The 21,779-nt window shown below is 28.5% G+C and overlaps 2 protein-coding genes across 8 annotated transcripts; both read right to left on the reverse strand.

The window, feature by feature from the left end:
* Positions 1-6,467: 6,467 nt before the first annotated feature.
* On the reverse strand, positions 6,468-10,268 carry LOC114173319. Of its 2 annotated transcripts, none has more exons than XM_028057617.1 (7): positions 10,064-10,268; positions 9,405-9,477; positions 9,255-9,310; positions 9,062-9,151; positions 8,829-8,968; positions 7,067-7,121; positions 6,468-6,943 (listed from the first exon to the last, which is right to left on the reverse strand). In XM_028057617.1, the coding sequence occupies exons 2-7, from the start codon at positions 9,469-9,471 to the stop codon at positions 6,746-6,748; spliced, it is 606 nt and encodes a 201-aa protein (XP_027913418.1). In that variant the 5' UTR covers positions 9,472-9,477; positions 10,064-10,268; the 3' UTR covers positions 6,468-6,745. The 2 variants fall into 2 exon arrangements, with proteins under 2 accessions (XP_027913418.1, XP_027913417.1); XM_028057616.1 differs by having other exon boundaries at positions 6,468-6,946.
* Positions 10,269-13,071: 2,803 nt separating this feature from the next.
* Positions 13,072-15,946, reverse strand: LOC114169888. Of its 6 annotated transcripts, none has more exons than XM_028055297.1 (8): positions 15,743-15,937; positions 14,899-14,968; positions 14,670-14,778; positions 14,498-14,580; positions 13,980-14,043; positions 13,755-13,872; positions 13,385-13,539; positions 13,072-13,290 (listed from the first exon to the last, which is right to left on the reverse strand). In XM_028055297.1, exons 3-8 carry the CDS (start codon positions 14,730-14,732, stop codon positions 13,207-13,209), a joined length of 567 nt encoding a protein of 188 aa, XP_027911098.1. In that variant the 5' UTR covers positions 14,733-14,778; positions 14,899-14,968; positions 15,743-15,937; the 3' UTR covers positions 13,072-13,206. The 6 variants fall into 6 exon arrangements, with proteins under 6 accessions (XP_027911098.1, XP_027911089.1, XP_027911115.1 ...); XM_028055288.1 differs by lacking the exon at positions 15,743-15,937 and adding an exon at positions 15,509-15,695; XM_028055314.1 differs by lacking the exon at positions 15,743-15,937 and adding an exon at positions 15,043-15,485.
* Positions 15,947-21,779: the final 5,833 nt, after the last annotated feature.

Genomic DNA, 21,779 nt, shown 5'->3' on the forward strand with positions numbered 1-21,779 from the left:
AATATATTAGTTTTAAACATTTTGTATAAAATTATTTATATTTAATTAATTTTAATCTAATAAACAAAATACGAATTAATAATATAATAACAAAAACATGGATTAGTTAGTTCTAAGAACCTGACTCCTAACAACAAAATTTTTATTAAAAGAAAATAAAGAATGTAAACAAATAATAACCGACGCCATTAAAGACTTTCACAGTAAAATGAGTTTTTCTTTTTTTTATCTTCCTTCCTAATTAAGAATAAGAAAGAATTAAGTTGTTTTATTCAAAATACTTAACAAGAAACATAACATCGTTATTGATGAAGCCTTACACAATACAGTCCAAAGATATCGTAATGTCACAAGAAATTCACCTGCTCTTAGTCTTAGGGAACTAAGACACGTTTCTTCGTTAATACGGTGTAATTTAATATATATATATATATATATATATATATATATATGATAAATTTTAAAAAATTCATATATGAATAACTCATATTTATATATCAGGACTTTAATATGAAAAAATTATATAACACGACTTTAAACTTTTTACAATAAAGTTATATTAATCATACTAGTAGTTAGAATAAAATTAAAATAAGTAAAATTTGGGGAAAAAAATAATTTCTGATTAAATATCTTCATTAAAAAAAAGAAGGAATTTGTGTAACTGAATTGGAGAGTGAGGTAATAAAGTGAAGTTAGGTTATGAGATGACACTAGATTGTGCATGCCCACACGCGGTACATGAGGTTTTCACCTGTATTTTGAATTAAAGTTTCATTCGATAAATAAATGTGTAACAACTTGGTGACATGTTGTGTCGGAACTTTCCTTCAGACCCATCACAACACAACACAACACGTCTTCGACCTCAGTTGCAGAACCTCGAAACAATCACAAAGCATTCCACAACTTTTATTATTGCCATTATTTTCCTTCCTCTGTCTCTCTCACAGACGCAGCAAGAAAAATGTGGGAGCACGGGTTTGATTTCAGTCACATCCATTCATTCTTTAACGTCATGTTTTACTATTTTTCATTTTCTCCTATGAAACTACGTCGTATGCAATAAACAATCTTAACCACCGTATATTTTCTTATTCTAATGTAATCGCATGACGCTCCGGTCACAGTGACACCTATTAAACATCTATTTTTAATTAATACAATAATTTTAATTTTGATCTAAACAAACTTAAATTCTGATATATTATATTTTTACAATTTCAAATAATGATAACGTTAATTTAATAAAAATTATTTTATAAAAAGAAGAAAAAATATAAATAGAAATCAAAGCGATCAAAATTCTTAAATATTGAAACAAAATTATTAGTATAAAACCAAACTATTTTCTTCCATCAACTCCATATAACCGATCATTAAAGAATAATTTAGTTAACTTTTTAAGATTTTTATGATAGACAAAATTCAATGTATATGTTCTAGAGGTTTTTAATGGGAAAAAAATGGTTAGATATTCTTGATTTTTCATCAAAACATTTACCAGTTATTCTACTGTTTTGAAAAAAAAATTAAAATTTTTTATGTTGGAGATTTTTATATTGATAAAAAATTTGGATACAAATAAAAAGAAATGGTTTTGAACAAGGATCACGCATTTGGGATCGTAAAAATATGGATAAAACAATATAAAATATATACGAAAAACGAACCTTAAAATATCCTTATGTTGGATTCATCTCCATGTATATATTTTCCGACTTTATATTTATTCGATATTAGTCAGAATTTGAGCATGGATTGATATAAAAATAGAGGAAACACAACTGATATTAAAATAAAAAGAAATTAAAAATATATATAATTTTTAAGGCTTTTATGAATTTGGTGTAAAGTTTTTATGAATTTGGTGTGAAGTTGATGTTTGACAAACACCTTTCTCAACCAATCTTCTTTGGATAGTTTTCCGAAGTTTAGCAAAACTATTTAATATAGTATTTAGCAAAATATTAAAAAAAAACTGGAGAAAAGTATTATGTTAAAAATGTGATTAATAACTAATTTTATAAAAAGTAGTTCATTATTATGGCTATCATTATTTCATAATTAATACTTACGATTTTAAGTTTAAGACGAAAGGTATTGTATAATCATTTTACTGTAAGAATTATTCCATTAGATTTTTTTTTTCTTGTGAATCAAGTTTTATTTAAAACTCAGGGGTTTAAATTGTACAACACGTCGATATAATTTAATGAAGATGTGTTAAATTGAATATGAATCTTATAATAAAAATGTTCATGAACATTTTTTTTATTGGAGTATCGCATCTTACATAAAATTTAAAATCATGTATTGAATAAGATTATGAATTATAAAATTAGATTAAAAATATAAACTACTATATAAAACATGATTATAGTACTCTTTTACTAAAGCAGAAGTTACAATAAAATTTAAAAAATGATGTAATATAATAAGCTTATAAAAGATTAATTAAAAAGTCTTATAATAAATTATAATTATTATTTTTTTCTTCGTTTTTGATGTTTAAATGGATTGATTGTGTAGTCCATTTCAGTCTTGTCCCATACTGTTATTAATCTATCTATTACCTAACTTTTTTTTTGCTTGGAAGCTTTATTATCGTATCTAACTCAATCTTGTGCTTTTAAATGTCATTGATTATCGAATTGAGAGGTATCAAACACATAAAATATTATAGAAAAATGATATTATAATTTATATTCTTGATTTTTATTATTTATGTAATTTAGTGTGAGTTATTAATTAATATATTATTTTTTTAAAAATTAATAATTTATATTAAATAACCTCAGGAAATAAATAATGACAAAACAAAGAATAGAGGTAAAAAAATAGAGTCATGATATTATTTTTCAATATTATATAATTAAATATAATGTGTCTACTTTTTCTTTAATTAAATAATGTTACTTTAACTTGGAATAGTGTATGTGGCTATAAATGTTTGGCCATGATTTTGGGATCTCACCGAATAGTCACAGCGGAGAGGGGAGGTTATGGCCTTGAGTTTTTTTTTTCTTTATTGTGCTTGGTTTAATATTTTTGCATTTTAAAAAACATTATCAAAGAGAGTACACAAAAAAATAAAAAACTTAATTTTAAAATAAGTTGATTTATTAAATGTATGATTATATATATTTGACTTTTGTGCTAAGTATATTTGATTTAAAATAACTTAATTTTGATTAAATAGGTGATTATATATATAGAGAGAGAATTTTGATTAAATAGGTGATTATATATATAGAGAGATAGAGAGGGGAGGGACGGATAGATTTATTGCAAAATAACTTTTTTTTTAAGTTGACTTCATTTATTTGACTCATTGTTAGTTTAATTATTGAGATCCGTAGATCGTGTATACAAGATTTTGCATGATTTATAAATTATTTATATTTAATTTATCAAATTTATTTCAAAGTATGAAACTTCCCCCCAAAAAAGGTCATATATATAAGATTAATTACCTGTAAACATTTAATTTATCTAAAATTTTAGATACATTACTATCAAAATGATATTATATGATGTAATCCCTATATTTACAAATTTATCTTTTCACAAAAGTATAAAAAAAATACAAATGTGATCCATTAGGTAAGGAAATATGTACTACGAATCTGGTGTATTAAAAAAAATAAGAAAAGTAATGAATTGGTTGAATAAAAGAAAGTAATAATTAATTTTTCTTTAAAAAATACGTAGTAAATTAATAATAGCATGTTCATCTTTAAAATATATATATATATATATATATATATATATATATATATATATATAATAAAAGATTAGTTAAATGTCAATTTAGATCTTAGTTGTTCTAGTATCCAATATTTTAAAACATATAAAAAATTAAAAAATCAGTTTAAGTCATGGTATCTTTCACGTTTCTATTAGATTAAAATAAGAGTTACAATAAAAAATAATATGTATTAAATATCTTTCTTTGTCTACATCATGAATTATTATGATGAAAGTATATCGATTCTTATTGTAAATAAATTGTAAGACAACAAGTTAAAATCTTTTAAAAATAGGTTAAAAAATCAACGTACTAATGTACATAAACATCTTATCAAGAATAAAATTTCAAAATATATTAAATATTTGGTTTTAAAAAATATGAAATACCTTAAAAAGGTGAATGAGACAGTGACAGATAAAACTTAACTTCAATCTGTTGGCAGTGTGCTATAAAGACAATATGGGATAAATGTGAGTAGTTAGTTGCGTGACGTACAATGAGAATTGATTTTTAAGGGCATGGATTATTAATTCCAACTTATTTTCTATATTAAGTTAATGCATCATCAACGTGCACACGTTTTTTGACAACTTTTAATAAATATTTTAAGGGAACGATAAAATAATGTTATTAATAAGTGAAAATTAATTATGAAATAAAAATGGAAGAAAAGTTCTACAAGAAACTTCTTGATCTTGATAATTTTAAATATTATAAAATATATGTTCTCTGTTTGAATTATATTTTATTGTCGATTATTTTAATTTTATTTTAAGCAATAAAATTAAATGGGTAGGGTCCCACCTCAGTGTAGACAGAAGCTCCACCACGGGAACTTTGATGTAATTGTCAAACTTTTCAAATTCAGGCACACAGAATTGGACTGTGCTAATGTATGTAGAGCACTCAACCATTTCACTAGTACTTCTTCGAACTAAACACTCTTAAAATATAGGTTAAAATACATGTTTTATCTTCTTTTTAGTTGTATCAATTCAATTTTAATGGTTTCTTTTTTTCAATCATATTTTAATTTTCATCAATTTTATTTAATTTGATTATTTTTTATTTTTTTCAAATTTTCAATTAAAAAATAGAAGAAAAAAACAATCCTGTTAAAATAAAAAGAAAAACAAAGAAAGTGTGAGGAGCGCGTAAAATTATACATTTACAAATAACATAATACAAGAAATGATTCTATATCCGTTATATTTAAAATTTGATATTGTAAGTAAGATTATCTAATATTATCTTATATCTAACAAATTCTATGAATAAAATTTCTATTTTTTTAAAATTAAAAAATAGGAAAAAGAATGTTGCTAGAATAAGAGAAACAAATGAAGTATTGTTGAACACATAAAATTATATTTATAAATAGAAAAATACAAATAAATGAACCTAAATATTGTGATTAACATATCTAATGATATTTTACTATATCTAAAAAAATCTATTAAAAAAATAACTTTCCACGATCAAAATTTTAAAGTGTGAATGTTTTAAAATTAAAATAAAAATAATTATCAAAATAATTATTTTTAAAATGAGGATATTTTCAAAAAGGATATTCTCATTTCAATTTCATATGTGCCTTTTCTTTTATAAATAACTAGCGTGAATATAGACGCTTTCGCGTATGTATATTTTTTAAATATACGTGATATTATAATATTATAATATTATTAAATTAATATATAAACTAAAATTATATTTATTAAAAATAAAATGAACAATCATTGATAAATAAATAAAAAGAAAAAAAAATAAAAATAACCAATTTTATAAAAAATTTATAAAAGTAATAGTCAAAATTTAAAAATTTAATAAATTATTATATTTAAAAGGTAAAATTAATATTTTGAAACATAAACACAAAATGGAGAATTCTCTTTATATATTGTTATTCTTTATATATTGTTATAGATATTTTTAAAGTTCAATAACATTCCAAAATAAAAATATATAGAACGATAAATATACTAATAACAATTAATAACTAATTGAGCAATACAATGAAAAAGTTAAATCAAAACAGGGACAAAACACCATGGGCTTCTCCGTATAAATCCAATACTCAAATTTGGACTGGCTGTTAACAAATTTTACATAAAATACATTATAAAGTATTATTAATTTTATGTACAATTCTCAAACTGAAAACTTTTTTGTAAAATAATTCCAGACAAGTTCAAATTGCCTAATTTTAAATTAGTTAAATTTATTTTACATCAATTATTTACCATGTTTATATCTAGAATAAAATAAACCAATATAATGTGTAGTTTTCAGTTATTTAGGTTTCAAAATTTTAATCTATTTTATCATCCAAGAGTAAAACTATCTGTTTGAGTCCAATTCATTCAAACTAATACAACTTAAACTAAAAGTCTTATGGTTAAACAAGATTAAATCAATTTGTTCACTACTTCAAGATTGCCGGTGGAGTAAATTATAATAAAATTATAAATTAGACATGCTTAGAAAATAAGAGTTCACGAAGAAATAGAATTACACAAGCATGAGCTGAAGAAAAAAATCATACTCCACCGGCAAGAAAAAATCATACAATTTCAATACATAAATAAACAGTTTTTATATACTATTACTAAAATTACGTTTACTAGGCATAACTCTGATTTTTTTTTTCCTGGCATAGAAACTTCAATTCTTAAAAATAGAAAGCATAATCATATTTGCAAAACAGAAAGTATTGAAAACAATAGCGTAATTCCCAATCATGCTGGTACCGAAATGGCATTAAGTTGTAACTCGTATAGACAAGAGCAGAGCACACATAATAATCCAAGTGAAAACATTAAAGTCATGGACGAAACTTAATATACAATGTGTGGTGCGGCCGCCAACCGAAGAACTAGTGTTGGAATGAAAGGGCACTAAAGAATTTTTCATTTGCACCAAAAACCCATAAGTAAGGACAGAGCAGGCCGAGACACAAGATCATCAGAAGTGGATGCATCACTCAACATCTTAGTTTCCAAATCGACCTCTTCCCCACGGGAGCCTCCTATATCCATTTCCATTACGCTGCACAGCATTATTCTGCATCGACAGAACTCTCATTCTTTGCTCCTTCATGTTTGCAAACAGCGAATCCAGCGTCTGAGGCTTTTGCTTTGGCATTATATCCACATTCTCCACCTGCTTCTGAGAGGAAGGAATTGGTTGCTGCTACAAATTTATAAAAGAGAGATATCAGATTACAGAACCTACAGATAAATAGCACAAACACTAATCTTGAATATTCACATAATACAAGTTAGAAAACAGATAAAACTAGTAAAGAAATACCTTAGCAGCAAAGCCTCCATTAACAGCCCTTCTTTGACCAACAGGAACTCGAAATCTGCACCGAGGAAAAAAAAGAGTGTAATCTAGATGGGGAAACAAAATAGAAAAAGTCAAAGTACTCCATCAATCATCGCGTAACATCAGGATGTCCAGCACCACGAACTATCATTTGTAATAGAAACAGATATCACTCAGTAATCTCTCTTACTACAGAAGTTGCGTCACTTACCATCAGATTCTAACTAAATCCAACTATTAAGAAAGAAGAAAGTATATTAAGCAAAAAGAGAACACCAGTCACATAGTTGAAGAACATCTCACTGTCAGTGAACAACTTTTCAGATTTTTCACAGAAACCCGTCACTTGTGGTCTTTGGCATTGTACTAGAACTCAACAACTTGTGCAGCTGTGTGATATTTTACAATAACCCATAAATGGATATTACCATGGAGGCTGTTGTATATACAAAATAGAGCACTTAAGGATTTAAAGCTTCCACAAGTATAGTGTAAAGAAGCAAGAAAATTTATCTGCATGGTGACTAGTATTTCCTCATCAGCAAAACACTGTATGACACCTCTGCAATGGACTACAAGCTTGAAACAAATATTAAGAAAGTGAATGCCACGACCACACGATGTTTACCAGACCCAGAAGAACTTCCCATTGATTTGATTTACTTGAATGCCAATAACAAAAAGTTTCCTTCAATGCCAAATCCATGAAAAGACTCCAGATTCTTAGTCACATTCTTTTCTTAATCGCACAGAATGAACGGTGTTCTTTTCAATTATGTGGCCAATGGCTGACAAAACTATCTTAGAATGAGTCAACGCAAGACTATGAATGTGGTCTTTGCAATTCGTGGAGGATCCCAACTGAAAAAAAAAGATCCCGAGTTTGCGTTGTAGTGCACGCATCCTTGCAGCATTAGCTCATTTTGGAGAAACCATTAGGTGATAGACCCAATATCATTTCAAAGAGAAGTTTCATAGCAAATACACAGATCAGCAAGAATCAAAGCCAGAGTACAAAGGATAGTGACAGCCAATAAAAGGGTAGCAATTCTCACAATGAAGAAGTCTAAAGGAGACTGACCACAAATGTAATGCTTAGATGAGCCCATCCATTCAAAATGGCTAATTCTCAAAAAAATAAACATGCTAGTTACTTAGTGCCACAATCACTACACTTGCTTCTAAACAACTGAAATAGTTCATGGTTGGTTTTTCCATGTGAGTCAGCCACTAACTATTGACAGTCAGGTGTCCAGACATCTTTTGCATGTGGCGATACAGCATACCCTTGTCCACACTAGGATGAGACACTTGATAAATACTGTTAAGCTATCTTTTCTAGCAACGGATTCCACCGGACAAGACTCCATTTAACCAGTAACCCATTTGCATCACCAGCTAACTCAACCAATATAGGTCCAATTATCTAGCATGAATATCCTTAGTAACATTCAACATAACCCACTCAAACCATGCAGGAGTTTGGACAACAGTTTTACGAGATTTTAATGCAACATTCAATTCAGAATCCCAAAACATAGTTGGCTTGCATTCATGATGTATAAACTTGCTCCTTTTGAAGAGAAAAAAAAATCTTAGATATGGAAGGCACACTGAGTTGGGCCATGCTTTACCTGCAAAAATCATTTTACAATTTAAGAATGCCACAACACATAATATCATCATGAAGGGTTAAATTATCACAGTAAAAAGACATCATAATACAGTTGAAGAAAATAAATACCTTGGTTTATTCCAGTTGGGTACCCTATTACGGTTAGGAACTCTATTCTGCAGAGGAGCAGTAGCAGCTTTTCGCGCAACATCAAGTGCAGCAGGAAATTGGTTCCCCTTGAAATTAGATCTTCTTTTCGCAAGAGCCCCCTGATAACAGTATTTAAAAACAAAAAAATTGAGACGTGTACATAGGCAGAATACAAAAACTTCAAATAACCATATTTTCAGAAACCAATGCACCTGTCTAAGAGAAGATCTGGATTCCATATAACGCTGGACCTTTGCAGTCTTATCTTGAGCGAAATTGTTTGAAAACTTCTGAGCTTTGTTCTGTAAAGTTGTAAGAAGAAAGTGAAACGGTAACCTCCGGGAATATTTCAAAGCAACGACATAAAAAGGAAGTGGAAAGCAATTTTCCAAAACAGATACGTACCGGAACCCTTCTTTGCTTCTTAGTATTCGTATTTTTAGACATTTTGATTATGTCATCTATCATATCAATATCAAAGAATGATAAATATTAGATATGTCAGAAAGAGTGAGAAGAAAAGCCAACATACAAAAGGTTCTTTTAAAAGCACACCTAATGTCATGTCCATCTTCTTTTCTGTAAGCGCTATTGCCTCGGTAGTAAGAGGTTTGGCTGCCATCTAGTACTGCACGGAGAAATTTAGTCATATAACAAAAAAAAAGATATCCCATAAAATAACAACTAAACAATGTCAACCAAATATCAAAACCACCTTACAAAGAAGTCCATCAAACAAGACCAGTTACGAAAGAAAATAGGGTTTGTCAAGAACTTCAGTCAGAAATTGTCAAGAAATGGTGAACAAACAACAAGAATCGATTACATAAGACATGAATCATCACAAGGAGGAAAAATAGCGCAAAGGAATCAACAAAATGACCTAAATACAAGAAAATGAGCAAGAAACACGTTCCGCTATGGAATTCTAGAATAAATTGATCAAATAATTCAATCATGGAATGAAATCTAACAGAGATAACAGAACGAATCAACGTGATGCCTCCTCCACGACACCGTAAGAAAAACCCTAATATCAATAATTACACATCCATGACTCTTCACAAAATCAAAAAGATTATCATCCTGTTTCACTTTTCGCTCGTCACGAATTTTCTATTAATGAAACATATATCCGATTGATAGCAAAATTTGTACATTGAGATTTCAATATTTTGAGAACAAAATGGAAAGGTTGGATAAAAGAGACTTACTCTTTTGCGACGGTAGAATTCAACAACTGAGGTTAAATTTGCGATCGGAGATTGTTAGGGTTTTCGTCGGCACTCAAAAGCAACGAAAGAATAGAGAAAGAAGGGGAGGAAAGAAAAAACGAATGTAAAGGTTTACGGAAAAGAAGAGGTTGCGATATTTATGCTATGTCGATGTAGATGGCGGTGCCTCACATGAACGCGTTATTTATTTGCTCTCTGCGGGTCCTTGAAAACAAGGGTTTTGGGTATTATTTCCCCACCCCAATTAGAACGTGACACGTGGTATGATATTGTTATTTTAAGGATTAATTGGATTTTAACCACAACTCTTCTTCTCTATTTTTGAATTGATTACTCTGTCCTCCGCTAATTTCTAATATTACTATAGAAAGAAATTAGAAAAAAAAAATGTTATATTCAATAAACGTATTATTATATTACCGTATAAATTGTCACCAAAATAAATAAACTTTTATAACAAATTAAGAGAAAAGACATTAAGGAGTATGCTATTAAATTTTACGAAATGTGAGATTAAAATGATCTCGTATTACTTTAGAAAATATATTTAAATTACATGTAAATAATTTTGTTTTCAAGATAGCATTTTTATAATACTTGTGATAATTTTAACAATGTAACTGAAGTACATGGTTGAGATAAAAAAGGATATACCATGATTCAATCATAAACTATTATATGGAATATCATTATTAGTTTCTGTAATAACTTTAAAAATCGTTAAAGTAAATTTGATCTTATTGATGAAGTAAATTATCTTATAAATGAAGACGTATAAAATAATTTTTCATATCTCATTATCACATCAGTTGTTTGCTTTCATATGTTTTCTCGTTTTTCTTCTTGTAAAATTCCTCCCGTGAAATTTACTATGCAATAAGATCGTTCGGTACGTAACTTTATAAAATATTAGGCCGTCAAATTATATATTTTTATATTTGTTATATAAAAATTATTTTTTTATTAAATAAAAAAACTTTTTATATTTTTGATTTAAACTATTTTCATAAATTTCTAATCTTTTTAATTTATTGAACTCATATATAATAGGTATTCTAATTTATATTTCAATTCAATGTTATTCATTATGTGTAATGAAATTTGTAATACAGTGTCAAATATACTTATAAAATTTTACAAATTTTATCATATAGCAGAAAACACAAAATTCATAAATTTTCATAATTTAATAAAATTACTAAATTTTATAATTTAAAAAGGTTATATTAATTTGTGGATAAATATAATTAGGATTCATGTCAATATCATAAAAGAATTCCAAAATCAAAATTATGGTTCATACTAATTTGGAAAAAATTTAAATGAGGAAAATTATCATAATAGAAAAAAAATCATAAATCTAACATACATAAATCATAATAGAATATTAATCTTCCTTCATGAGAAATATTGTGATGATTCGTTTTTAACCTCTCTAGTCTCCAATCTTTATATCCAGATTTATCTTTTTACCTTTTTTTCTAATTGTTATGTTTTATCGATTACTTACTAACCAAAAAACCTTATAGTCGAGAGACAATATCTTAATTTCTTTTGTTAACCAACATCCATCAAATTAATTTTTATTTTATTTTATTTTGTAAATAATAAAAATATATTAATAATCAATGTATATAAATAAAATAGTGAGAATTTTTTTAAAAATTATTATAAATAATACAATAACATATAATATCATTTCAAAATATATACAACAAATAAAATTAAAAATTTATGAGGAATCATGACTCCCCTATGTCATAGTGAAGTTTTGTCGGTGTGTAAATATACAACTTTTAATTTTAACGGTCACCAAACCATTTTATCTTATATGGTTAGAACTATAGTGTTATGTTCATTTTACACTCTTAATACATTTTATAAGGGTCATCTTTAGGGATGACAGAACATGCTGAGTTTGACCGACTAGCTCATTGATATGTATGAAAAATATGAGTTAGGTCGAAGATTTTTACTCGTCAATCTATTTTGGTCTAGTCTATCTAATATGTTGATTTGACAGAGAAAACACGAGTCAAATGAGCATGATTTGTTGACCCATTTTTTTTTAAATAATAATAAAAATATTTTTTATATTATATTTCTTAAAATGTAAATATATAATAGTAATATAATTTAAATTATTAATCCTTACAAATTAAATTATAATAAAAAGTTCTAATATGTAAATGTAAGAGTTATTTAAATTTATCCAATTAAAAATATTAATTAATCAATTAAAAACTTAAAAATTATTTATATGATTAAATATGTTTTATTTATTAATATTTTAGTATATGTACAAATAAATTTTGAAAAAAAAAAGTTGTGGGTCAGCCCACCGGCCCATCTTGTGATGGGATGGGTTGCAATTTATGATCCATTTTAGGACACAGCAAGTTAACCCAACCTGACCTATTATTGATAAGTCAAAGGCGCAACAACGTAAAATAAACCAGACCAACTCCTCTCTTAATCACATATAAGTAAAACTATTTAAACTAAAAAAAACTTTTATAAAAGTTTATAAATATTTTGATTGATATAATAGATTTAGAGAAATTATAGAATAATACTCTTACAAAAGTACTAAATTACTTATAAATTTAATTAGTAATATGAACTTATGTTAAAGATAAATATTTAATTATGTTTAATATTTTTTTTATTCAATTGAGTCTTGATTTTGTTTAAAATTAATCTTTGATAAAATTGGTGTTAACACACCTTAATAAATATCACATGTCAGTTACCTAACGTAGTATAATATTTTTTTTGTATTTTCTTTTCTATTATTTGTAGGGTAAATATATAGTTGAGCGTATATGATCTGTCGTCGAAACCAACCAATATCTCTAACAGTTTAAGGCATAATAACTCAACTTTAGCTTCCATTTATAAATTATATAGATTTGGAAGATCTAAAAGGCAAAGTTTAAATTTTTTTATAACGAGTGGGTAATCCTGGAACTGGAATGAGCTAAGAGTGACAAAATGATCTGTCTTTATTCAATTACTGCTACTTATATGTTATGTACAACAAAAACAAAAATGTAAACAACAAAAACATATTTACTCGTTAGCTTTCAAGTCATCTTGAATTCACCAAACAAGGTGCAATGTTACAAGTGTATTGAACTATCAGACTTTGATGAATCAGATTCCAATTTGCAGTCAACGTCTAAAGCTGATAACCACGAGTCCACCTGAAAGAGGAATCATAGAGTGAAATACTTAATCTACTTAGGATGTGATTATGATAATGATTAGGAGTAACAAATTATCTTAACTTATACACACCTGTATTTTAGAACTGCTTGAGCATTCATATCGTAAACCATGACGAGTTAAGATATAAAAGCCGTGTCGCGTCTCATCATCTTCACGCTTAAAACTCGGTAGTTGGTCAATTTCAACAACATCTGATAGAAGTGTTGAGTCGTGAGGACTTAGATCTGCCATTTACTTCCTTCATCAGTAGTTGTAAATGAAAGCCAATAATCTAAATCTAGATCATAAATAAATTTGATAAACCCAAAGGAATTTCGGCACCAATAAGCTATTAATCAACCCATTTAAAGATGTTACAGCAAGAACTACAATTTTGCATACAATATAGGACATGGTAGCAAAAGAAGGAGAAAAAGAAAGAAACAGGGAACCATATTACCTGTACACAACAAATATATGTATAGACATGCACCATAAAGAACAACAAAGCGAGGAAGCCAATCATCTATGTCAATGTCATCTATAGGTGGAAGTTCACCTGGAAGTGCTGCCCATCTCTACAGAGAAAAACTAAAAGCAGATTAATACCAAGCCTCTAGGTAAAATGTTAAATAGATGCAGAGGCTGATGTAAAGTAAACTAAAGGAGGCTGTTCAGTAAGTACTTTTCGAATGTACAAATAGCCACATAGACGAGCTGAACGCAAGGTTTCATCAATATTGTCCAACCTGTGAGAAACAAAAAGATTAAAAATTTACTGACATAGAAAGCACATTTATGTCTCTTAAAGCATGTAAGAATTCCCCACAGAGGAAAGTATTGGATTAAGATTCAACACCGAATTTCTGTAGTCGTTCAATGTAGTGATTTACTAATTTCAACAACAAGATGAGTAGATCCCACTATTGCAGCGGGAAGAATAAGTACAGTGACATAGGAAAAAATGAAAGAACAAGGGTAGTTAAACTTCATCTATCCTTACAATGCATGTAATCACACACACGTATAGACTACAAATCTATGGCTAGCATCTGAATTCCTAGCTTTGTTATATTCAACGTGATTGGTTATCCAATCAAAACACGAGAAGAAAAGTGACACTAAGCAGAGTGCTACATGAGAACTCATATTACATTGTAAGAAAGAAAAGACTGCAGTTGTCCAAAGCTACAGAAAACTCACCTAGCTCTCAATTGAGCTTCCCTCTCTTCTATGTCAGCAAGTTCTGATCGAAGTGACTCTACCTCAGCAACTGTTAGCACTACCTACAAAATATAACTTGTCTAGGTAAGATGTAACAAAACATTCACCAATGACAAAAAGCCGCTCTTTACAAAAGATCTTGAATGCAAACCTTTTCCTGACCACCATTACTGGAGCTCCATGACAGCCTCGGAAGAGTAAACAATTTGAACATGGAAACTATCCTTAATATTCTTCAAGTCAATAGATGTCAGTGAGACCTAAAGTAGGCTTTACCGTGTAAGCTTTATCGAGTGGTTGAATTCAAATACAATCAAACACTCCTAATGAAGTACCAAAAAGAGTTAGCAGTTCCAGGTTTTGTTAAACAGATTCTACACCTGATGTTGGAAATCGAGAATGATTGGGGATGACCTTTGCTTCGCAAGGGACATCATCCATTAAAGAGACCTGCAAGAAGTGAAGATAAATCCATATCAGAGGAAAAGTGGAAGACAGTTATGATAACTGCAAATGTGAATTACCCTGATACATGAACAACGCCAAATCAGATACAAATTAAATCCTCTGCTGACATCACCATTTGCACCACTTTTCTTTACCAAGACAAATATTAAAAGCCAGTTTTGCTGAATTTAAAGCCTGGATTCCTTTTTCTTAAACCATGTGAGCATAACACACCGGCCAGCACTAGAATAATACAAGGACGGTTCCGAACATAAATAAACACAAACTAAAAGGGAAAAAGCAAAACACCGATTTCCCCAAACTAAAATATATGGATTACGGTGCTCAACTAAAATAGTTTGAAGCAAAGACTACATGAAACGATTATTATCCCCATAATCCTCAATCCCATTCATCAACTCAACAGAATTAAAAATACTACAGGATAGGGGAAATTTTTCACCGTTTCACCTTGAAACGAAACGAAAATAGAAATCTTAAAAATTAATAAATAAATAAATAAATAAATCGAAAGCGACTGACAGGCACAACGATCAAACTGGTTCATGTCATATTTGCTGACTCAAACCATATTCTCAACCAGCGAGGATCGAAGATAAACTGGTGTGTTCATAAATAAGTTATTTTAGGTTGGGAGAAGAGAGTGAAACTTTGAATGTAATTAAATTAAACAAGTGGTACAAAAGGTTGAAGATTATTGTTTTAGGAATATTAATTAGCAGAATTAAATTTAAGAAGAGAGAAGATAATTGGTACCTTTGGTGGGCACAAGAAGAAACGAGGAAGGTAACAGCAAAACGCATTTCACCCAAAAACCAACGACAAGGACGGGTTGTTGTGTTGTGGTGGGTTATTTGTGTACAGTGGTTTAAGAATCTTAGCTGTTTTCACCCAATCACAGTTCTGTCTATTGGACGTTAAATTGTTGCACAAGACACGACACCACACTCCTTCGTAGAAGGCCATAATCTTCTGCAAGTACCTGCTTTTATAGTCTTTAAGGATGATGATATTGATAATTGGCTTTTTAATCTTTAAAATCATAAGATAAGATACTATTTAAATTTAATTTAAGTACCATTCTTTCTTATCTCCAAAATATTAAAAAAAATCCAGAAACAAGAATGAATAAATAAACAAGGTGTATATACATTTTATATCATACATCAGTTATTATAATAAATTTAAGAATCAGTTAATAAAATAAAAGATTTTCAATATTTTTTGCAGTAAAAAAAAACATAACCCAAAGATAAATTTGATAATATTTCAAACAGTAAAAATATGTACGTATTTTAATTTTTGATAAGATTAAAGATTAAATAGTTTTATATTTTCAATTATCATTTAAAAATCAAAATAATCTTCGCTTATCGATTGTAAAACCTAAAACCGTTTAAAATTTAGATATCATCTCATAACGTTAAGAATTAAACTCATTAACCTAGTACCATATAAAGTAATTAAATTATAACTTTCCCCATTGAAGAACTCAAGTGGATAAGATAATTATTTAGAAGTACCTTTTATTTATTAGAGGTACCTCGCACATATAAACTTGGATGTGCGTAAATATACAATTCCTGGCTGTGTTGTGCAATAAGAGCAGAAGCAGAGCCTTCAGAAATTCAAAGAAATATAGTTGTTGGTAATTAGACAAGTCAGTGCACTGTGCCGTAGATGAAATTACTAACTACATAACCAAAACTTGAAACTTCTTTTCTCTCGAGTCAATATTCAATTTCAATAAGGGGGAAAATTAAAAAGATGTACAATCTTAATCCTTTGCGTATATCAATTATTGACAAAAAGAATCATAAACTTTGAATAATGAATTTTAGACCCACAAAAATGAGTTCCCAGTATGTATATATACTTTCCCTTGAGCACACTCGATTAGACAGAGCCGCCCAACTGCACAAACACAACAGTAAATGTTTCTATTAGTATAAAAAAATCAACAAATTATAGATATGGATCCACGATAATCACATAAGAACATCAATGATCAATAATTAAAAAGAAAAATTGTTCAAGCAAAATCCTAGAATGGTCTCAGAAAGTGTATGGAAACAATGGAAAAAAAAAGACAGAAGAAACCACAGGTCATGTAAAAAGACTTAATTAGTAACACATTTCAACGAACCAATTAAATAATTTTCTCTTATAACTTTTGGTGACATCGTTTAAGTGATTTTAAAATATAAAAAATAAAAAAATAAAGTCACTTAAAAGATAACACCTCAACTCGTAACAGAAAATTGTCAAAATTTAACTATTAAAAAATATTTTCTCATTTCAACGGTGATTCATGTCAGTGGCGTACCAAATATTTGGTTTACATGCAAAGGTGAAAATGGTAATATTATGGATGACCTTGCAAGGAATTTTACATACCAAAACTGCCTCAATCTCCTCATTGGACAAGGGATTTCTCTTGGGTTGAAGAGAGGCCTTCCCTCCAAGTGTGATTAACGGTGAATTGCCATTACTTGTTGAAGACAAAGCTTGAGTCTCAGGTGCAGAACCTGCAAGGAAATTTATTAGAAAATTGTACAACTGAATTATTGTGTCAACAACACGGAAACTGAACAACAATTGATATAACAGTCTTCACAAATATCTAACTATTATGAACACAAAACAGTAAAAGAAAACTCCAAAATTACATGATAACCAGTTAAGGTTTCTGATCAACCAAACTTGGTTTCTAGAATAGTGCCTTTTCAAGAGATTTATCAGCAGGAAAAAGAAGAAGCAAGTTTAAACCAGTAGTGTCAAATACTATGGTCAGATAATAAAATATTTGTGATGATTGCGGGTTACTAAGTATGGAGGTTTCTGATATTTGAATAATTCAGTACTAGACATTGGAAATACGCATCATTAGCATGAGCATAAACGTTCTTCATGGCTTCTAAGATGCCTCAATAGTTCATGTGGGCAAATCCAAGACATGTACTGTATCCGCATCAGAGGTTAATTTTAATTTCCAATCAAATCGAGCAAATAACAACATGGGTAAGCCAATACATCACAATAAATCAAAAAAAAAAAAATGTAAAGGAATGGAACTGCCCCCAAATGTAATTGCAAAACGTAAATGACATAACAGTGGCAATTTGGCAAACCCTGCGAACAAGAAAAAATCACGCATTTTACTTAATATCGAATTTAACCAGATAAGAAACAGAAAATTTTCCCGAATGCGAAATTTAAATGGTGTGAGGTGAGAAATTGCAGGCAAGTGATCGCAAAATTGGGTTAATGCTTTGTAATTATAAAATCTGAATGAATAGGAATTGGATAGTGAATAGCGAAGAAAAAAAAGAAAAGGGAATGTGTGTAATGAATTACCAGAGGGTTTGCCATGTCTCTGAGGAAACTTGATACGAGGAATTCTTTTCATAGCATGCCCTGCACCCATTGCTGATTACCCAATCGAAAAAGAGAACTTGCAGTATTCCTGATTCCAATTTTCACCAGGTTTTCATCTTTTACACTGTTAATTTGGGCTTAATTAGTTTTTTTTTCTATTATTATAATAAGCGTTGTCATTTTTTCTGTATTTTTTTATTGTTATTATTTGTATTTAATCCTTTTTTTTTTCTTTTTAGCAGTAGCTCAATGTTAATGAGGTTTTTTCTTTTTGCACTCCCATGAGTTTTGGATGTATCCTCTCCTCTTTAAAATGAGTAAGTCGGATAGTTTGTTTTGAATTTTTTTCCAAATTTTTAGAACATAATTTTGATAATAGAATTTTCAAAATAAGATTTTTGGAACTGACATTTTCAAACAGAATTTCCATGATAAAATTTTTAAAATAAGATTTCTAAAACACATTAAATGTACTAGCGAAAACATAGGTGCGACAACGCCCGCCTATGTTCGTATTTTTTAATTTTTATAAGAATTTGAGTTAAGATCAATAATATTTGCTTTCGAAATATATATAATAAATTTTAAAATAGTTATTAAATAAAATAATTGTTAAAAGTAAGTTTTTTTAATAACGATCAAAAGAAAAGAGATTTGAAAAAAAATATTAAAGATAAATTAATTATAAAATAATTAATTTTTAAAATAATAATTAAGGATAAAGTTGGAAAACGAAAAGTGGACACAAAAGAGAGAATCTTCTTTGTATACATCCTCTTTATATATTGAATGAGACACAAAAGTCGGTCAAAACTAATTATATTTCTCTATGTATACACAATGTTCCCTTAAAATAATGTAACATTTAGATTTTTTGTTTCAATGTATATAAATTGTTTTCTTGACAAATTTAAATATATACGACACAAATCATACTTTAATTTACAAAAATTATAATTTAATAGAAAAAAAATTGATGCATGCGTTTGAATTTTTTTTTTTCATACTTTTAAATCAACATCAATTTGAACCGTGGAAATATGTGAAATAAAAAAATATAAGTTATAGAAAAATTAAATATTAAAGTAAAAAAAACTAAAATATTTATAATAAAAAGTACATATTAAAGTAAAAAATAATAGTAATTAAACAACATTTTTTTATCGTTTACTTTTAAAAAAATTGAATTTTTATTGATTAACTGCTCACTAATTGAATTATGTATTTTATTTTTTCATTTTTCTTCAATAATCTCTTATAAACACCACGTACACTCTATTTTTTAATTCAATCACCACCATTGAGACAATGATCGTGAGCTTCTCATCCCCATCACTACTATATAAGGTAATGTCGCCTTGCTCTTGTCATCCCACATTACCACCTTCACTGCAATTCAAACACCTCACACCCCACCCAACTGGTGTTTTTTTATTTGAACCTTAACTCTACCTAACATATTATCATTCTCTTATATGTCTTTGCATTTTTCTCATCTCTTTATATTTTTTGCTTCACTACTCCCATTTCATCTTTTTTTTTTCATCGTCTCATAATATTTTTCTTCAATATTTAGGTTTTTACCAATTTCAGAACTCTATGTTTTCCACTTTGACAAAATAGTTATTTGTGTGAAAGATGAATACAAACTAATTTAAGCTTGTCCTTTGAATGTTTTCTTTTTATTTAGAGTATACAATTTTTTTATGTTATTGTTTATACACTTGCTATATCTAATTTGAGAAAAAATATTATGTTTCAATTGTTTAAGAGGGACCTCACAATTGTGGTGTTGGTGTTCAAAAAACTTTTGGGTGTGATACTTTATAAGCACATTACAAAAGCGACTCTCTTTTTTTGCTATGTGTTAATTAATTATGAAAGTGTAAAATTTTCTCTTAAATTTCCTCTTTCTTTTTTGAAGGGATTTAAAAATTTAGCAAAACTAAAGAGTATTTCAGTTCAGTTCTGTTTAATTCGGTTCGGTTAGATTTAGTTCAGTTCGGTTCAATTCAGTTCGGTTTGGTTCAGTTAGGTTCGGTTCAATGCAGTTCGGTTTGGTCCGGTTCGGTTAGGTTTGGTTCAGTGTTGTTCAGTTCGGTTCAGTCTGATCCGATTCGAATCGGTTCAGTTCAATTTAGTTCAATAAAGAATATATATAATGAATTTTTAAAATAGTTGTTAAATCTAAAATTAGAAAAATAAAATATGTACATAAGAGAAGTTTTTAAAACAACTATTGAAGACAAAAGAGGTTTTTAGGTTAACGGTTAAAAGTAAACTATTTATAAAATAATTAGTTTTTAAAATAATAATTAAGGGTAAAATTGGAATAACGAAATATGGACACAAAAGAGGGTGTCATCTTTATATATTGTTATAAATGAAAAAATTAGTCTAACTAAACTTAACTATAATTATCTGTATTGTATTAAAGTAACAAAAAAAACTAAACTATTTATAATAAAAATTAAATATTAAAGTAAATTTTTTTTTTCATCGTCTAATAATATTTTTCTTAAATATTTAGGCTTTTACCAATTTCGGAACTCTATGTTCTCCACTTTGACAAAATAATTATTTTCGCGAAAGGTGAATACAAACATTTTTAAGTTTGTCCTTTGAATGTTTTTTTGTATTGAAGGTATACAGTTTGTTTATGTTATTATTTATACACTTGTTATATTTAATTTGGGAGAAAACATTATGTTTAAATTGTTTAAGAGGGAACTCACGATTGTGGTGTTGGTGTTGAATTTTTTTTTGGGTGTGACATTTTTTACGCACATTACAAAACGATTCTCCTTTTGCTCTATATTAATTAATTATGAATGTGTAAAATTTTTTCTTAAATTTCCTCATCTTTTTTCAGAGGTATTTTAAAATTCAGCAAAAGTAAAGAGTATTTGAATTCACTTCAATTCGGTTCGGTTCAGTTTGTTTGAGTTTGGTTTGGTTTGGTTCGGTCCGGTGTGGTTCGGTTCATTGCGGTTCAGTTCGATTTAGTGCGGATAGGTTCAATTTAGTGTGGTTCAGTGCTGTTCGGTTCAGTTTAGTGCGGTTTGGTTCGGTCTGGTCCAGTTTGATTTGGTTCGGTCTAGTTTGGTTTAGTTCAGAGTGATTCTATACGATTTGAACTGGTCCAATTCGGTTCATTTCAATTCGTTTCGGTTCAGTTCAGTTCGATTTGATTCAGTGCGGTTTGGTTCGGTTCAATGCAATTTTGGTTCGGTTCGGTCCAATTCGGTTCGGTTCGATTCAATTCAGTGCGGTTCGGTTCGATTTGGTTTAGTGGGTTTCAGTTCGGTTCAGTTCAATACAATAAAGAATATATAATGAATTTTTAAAATAGTTGTTAAATGTAAAATTAGAAAAATAAAATATATACATAAGAGAAGTTTGTAAAACAACTGCT

The sequence above is a fragment of the Vigna unguiculata genome, chromosome 2 (assembly GCF_004118075.2).
Source record: "Vigna unguiculata cultivar IT97K-499-35 chromosome 2, ASM411807v1, whole genome shotgun sequence".
Lineage (NCBI taxonomy): Eukaryota > Viridiplantae > Streptophyta > Magnoliopsida > Fabales > Fabaceae > Vigna > Vigna unguiculata.

Coding starts and splice junctions, on each gene's coding strand:
- LOC114173319 (XM_028057616.1), bottom strand. CDS start 9,471: ATGGCAGCCAAACCTCTTACTACCGAGGCAATAGCGCTTACAGAAAAG. Junction 8,969..9,061: donor CCAGATCTTCTCTTAGACAG/GTGCATTGGTTT, acceptor TACTGTTATCAG/GGGGCTCTTGCGAAAAGAAG. Junction 7,122..8,828: donor CCCAACTGGAATAAACCAAG/GTATTTATTTTC, acceptor TCCTCGGTGCAG/ATTTCGAGTTCCTGTTGGTC.
- LOC114169888 (XM_028055280.1), bottom strand. CDS start 14,732: ATGTTCAAATTGTTTACTCTTCCGAGGCTGTCATGGAGCTCCAGTAAT. Junction 14,044..14,497: donor GAAGCTCAATTGAGAGCTAG/GTGAGTTTTCTG, acceptor TGTTTCTCACAG/GTTGGACAATATTGATGAAA. Junction 13,291..13,384: donor CAAGCAGTTCTAAAATACAG/GTGTGTATAAGT, acceptor TTCCTCTTTCAG/GTGGACTCGTGGTTATCAGC.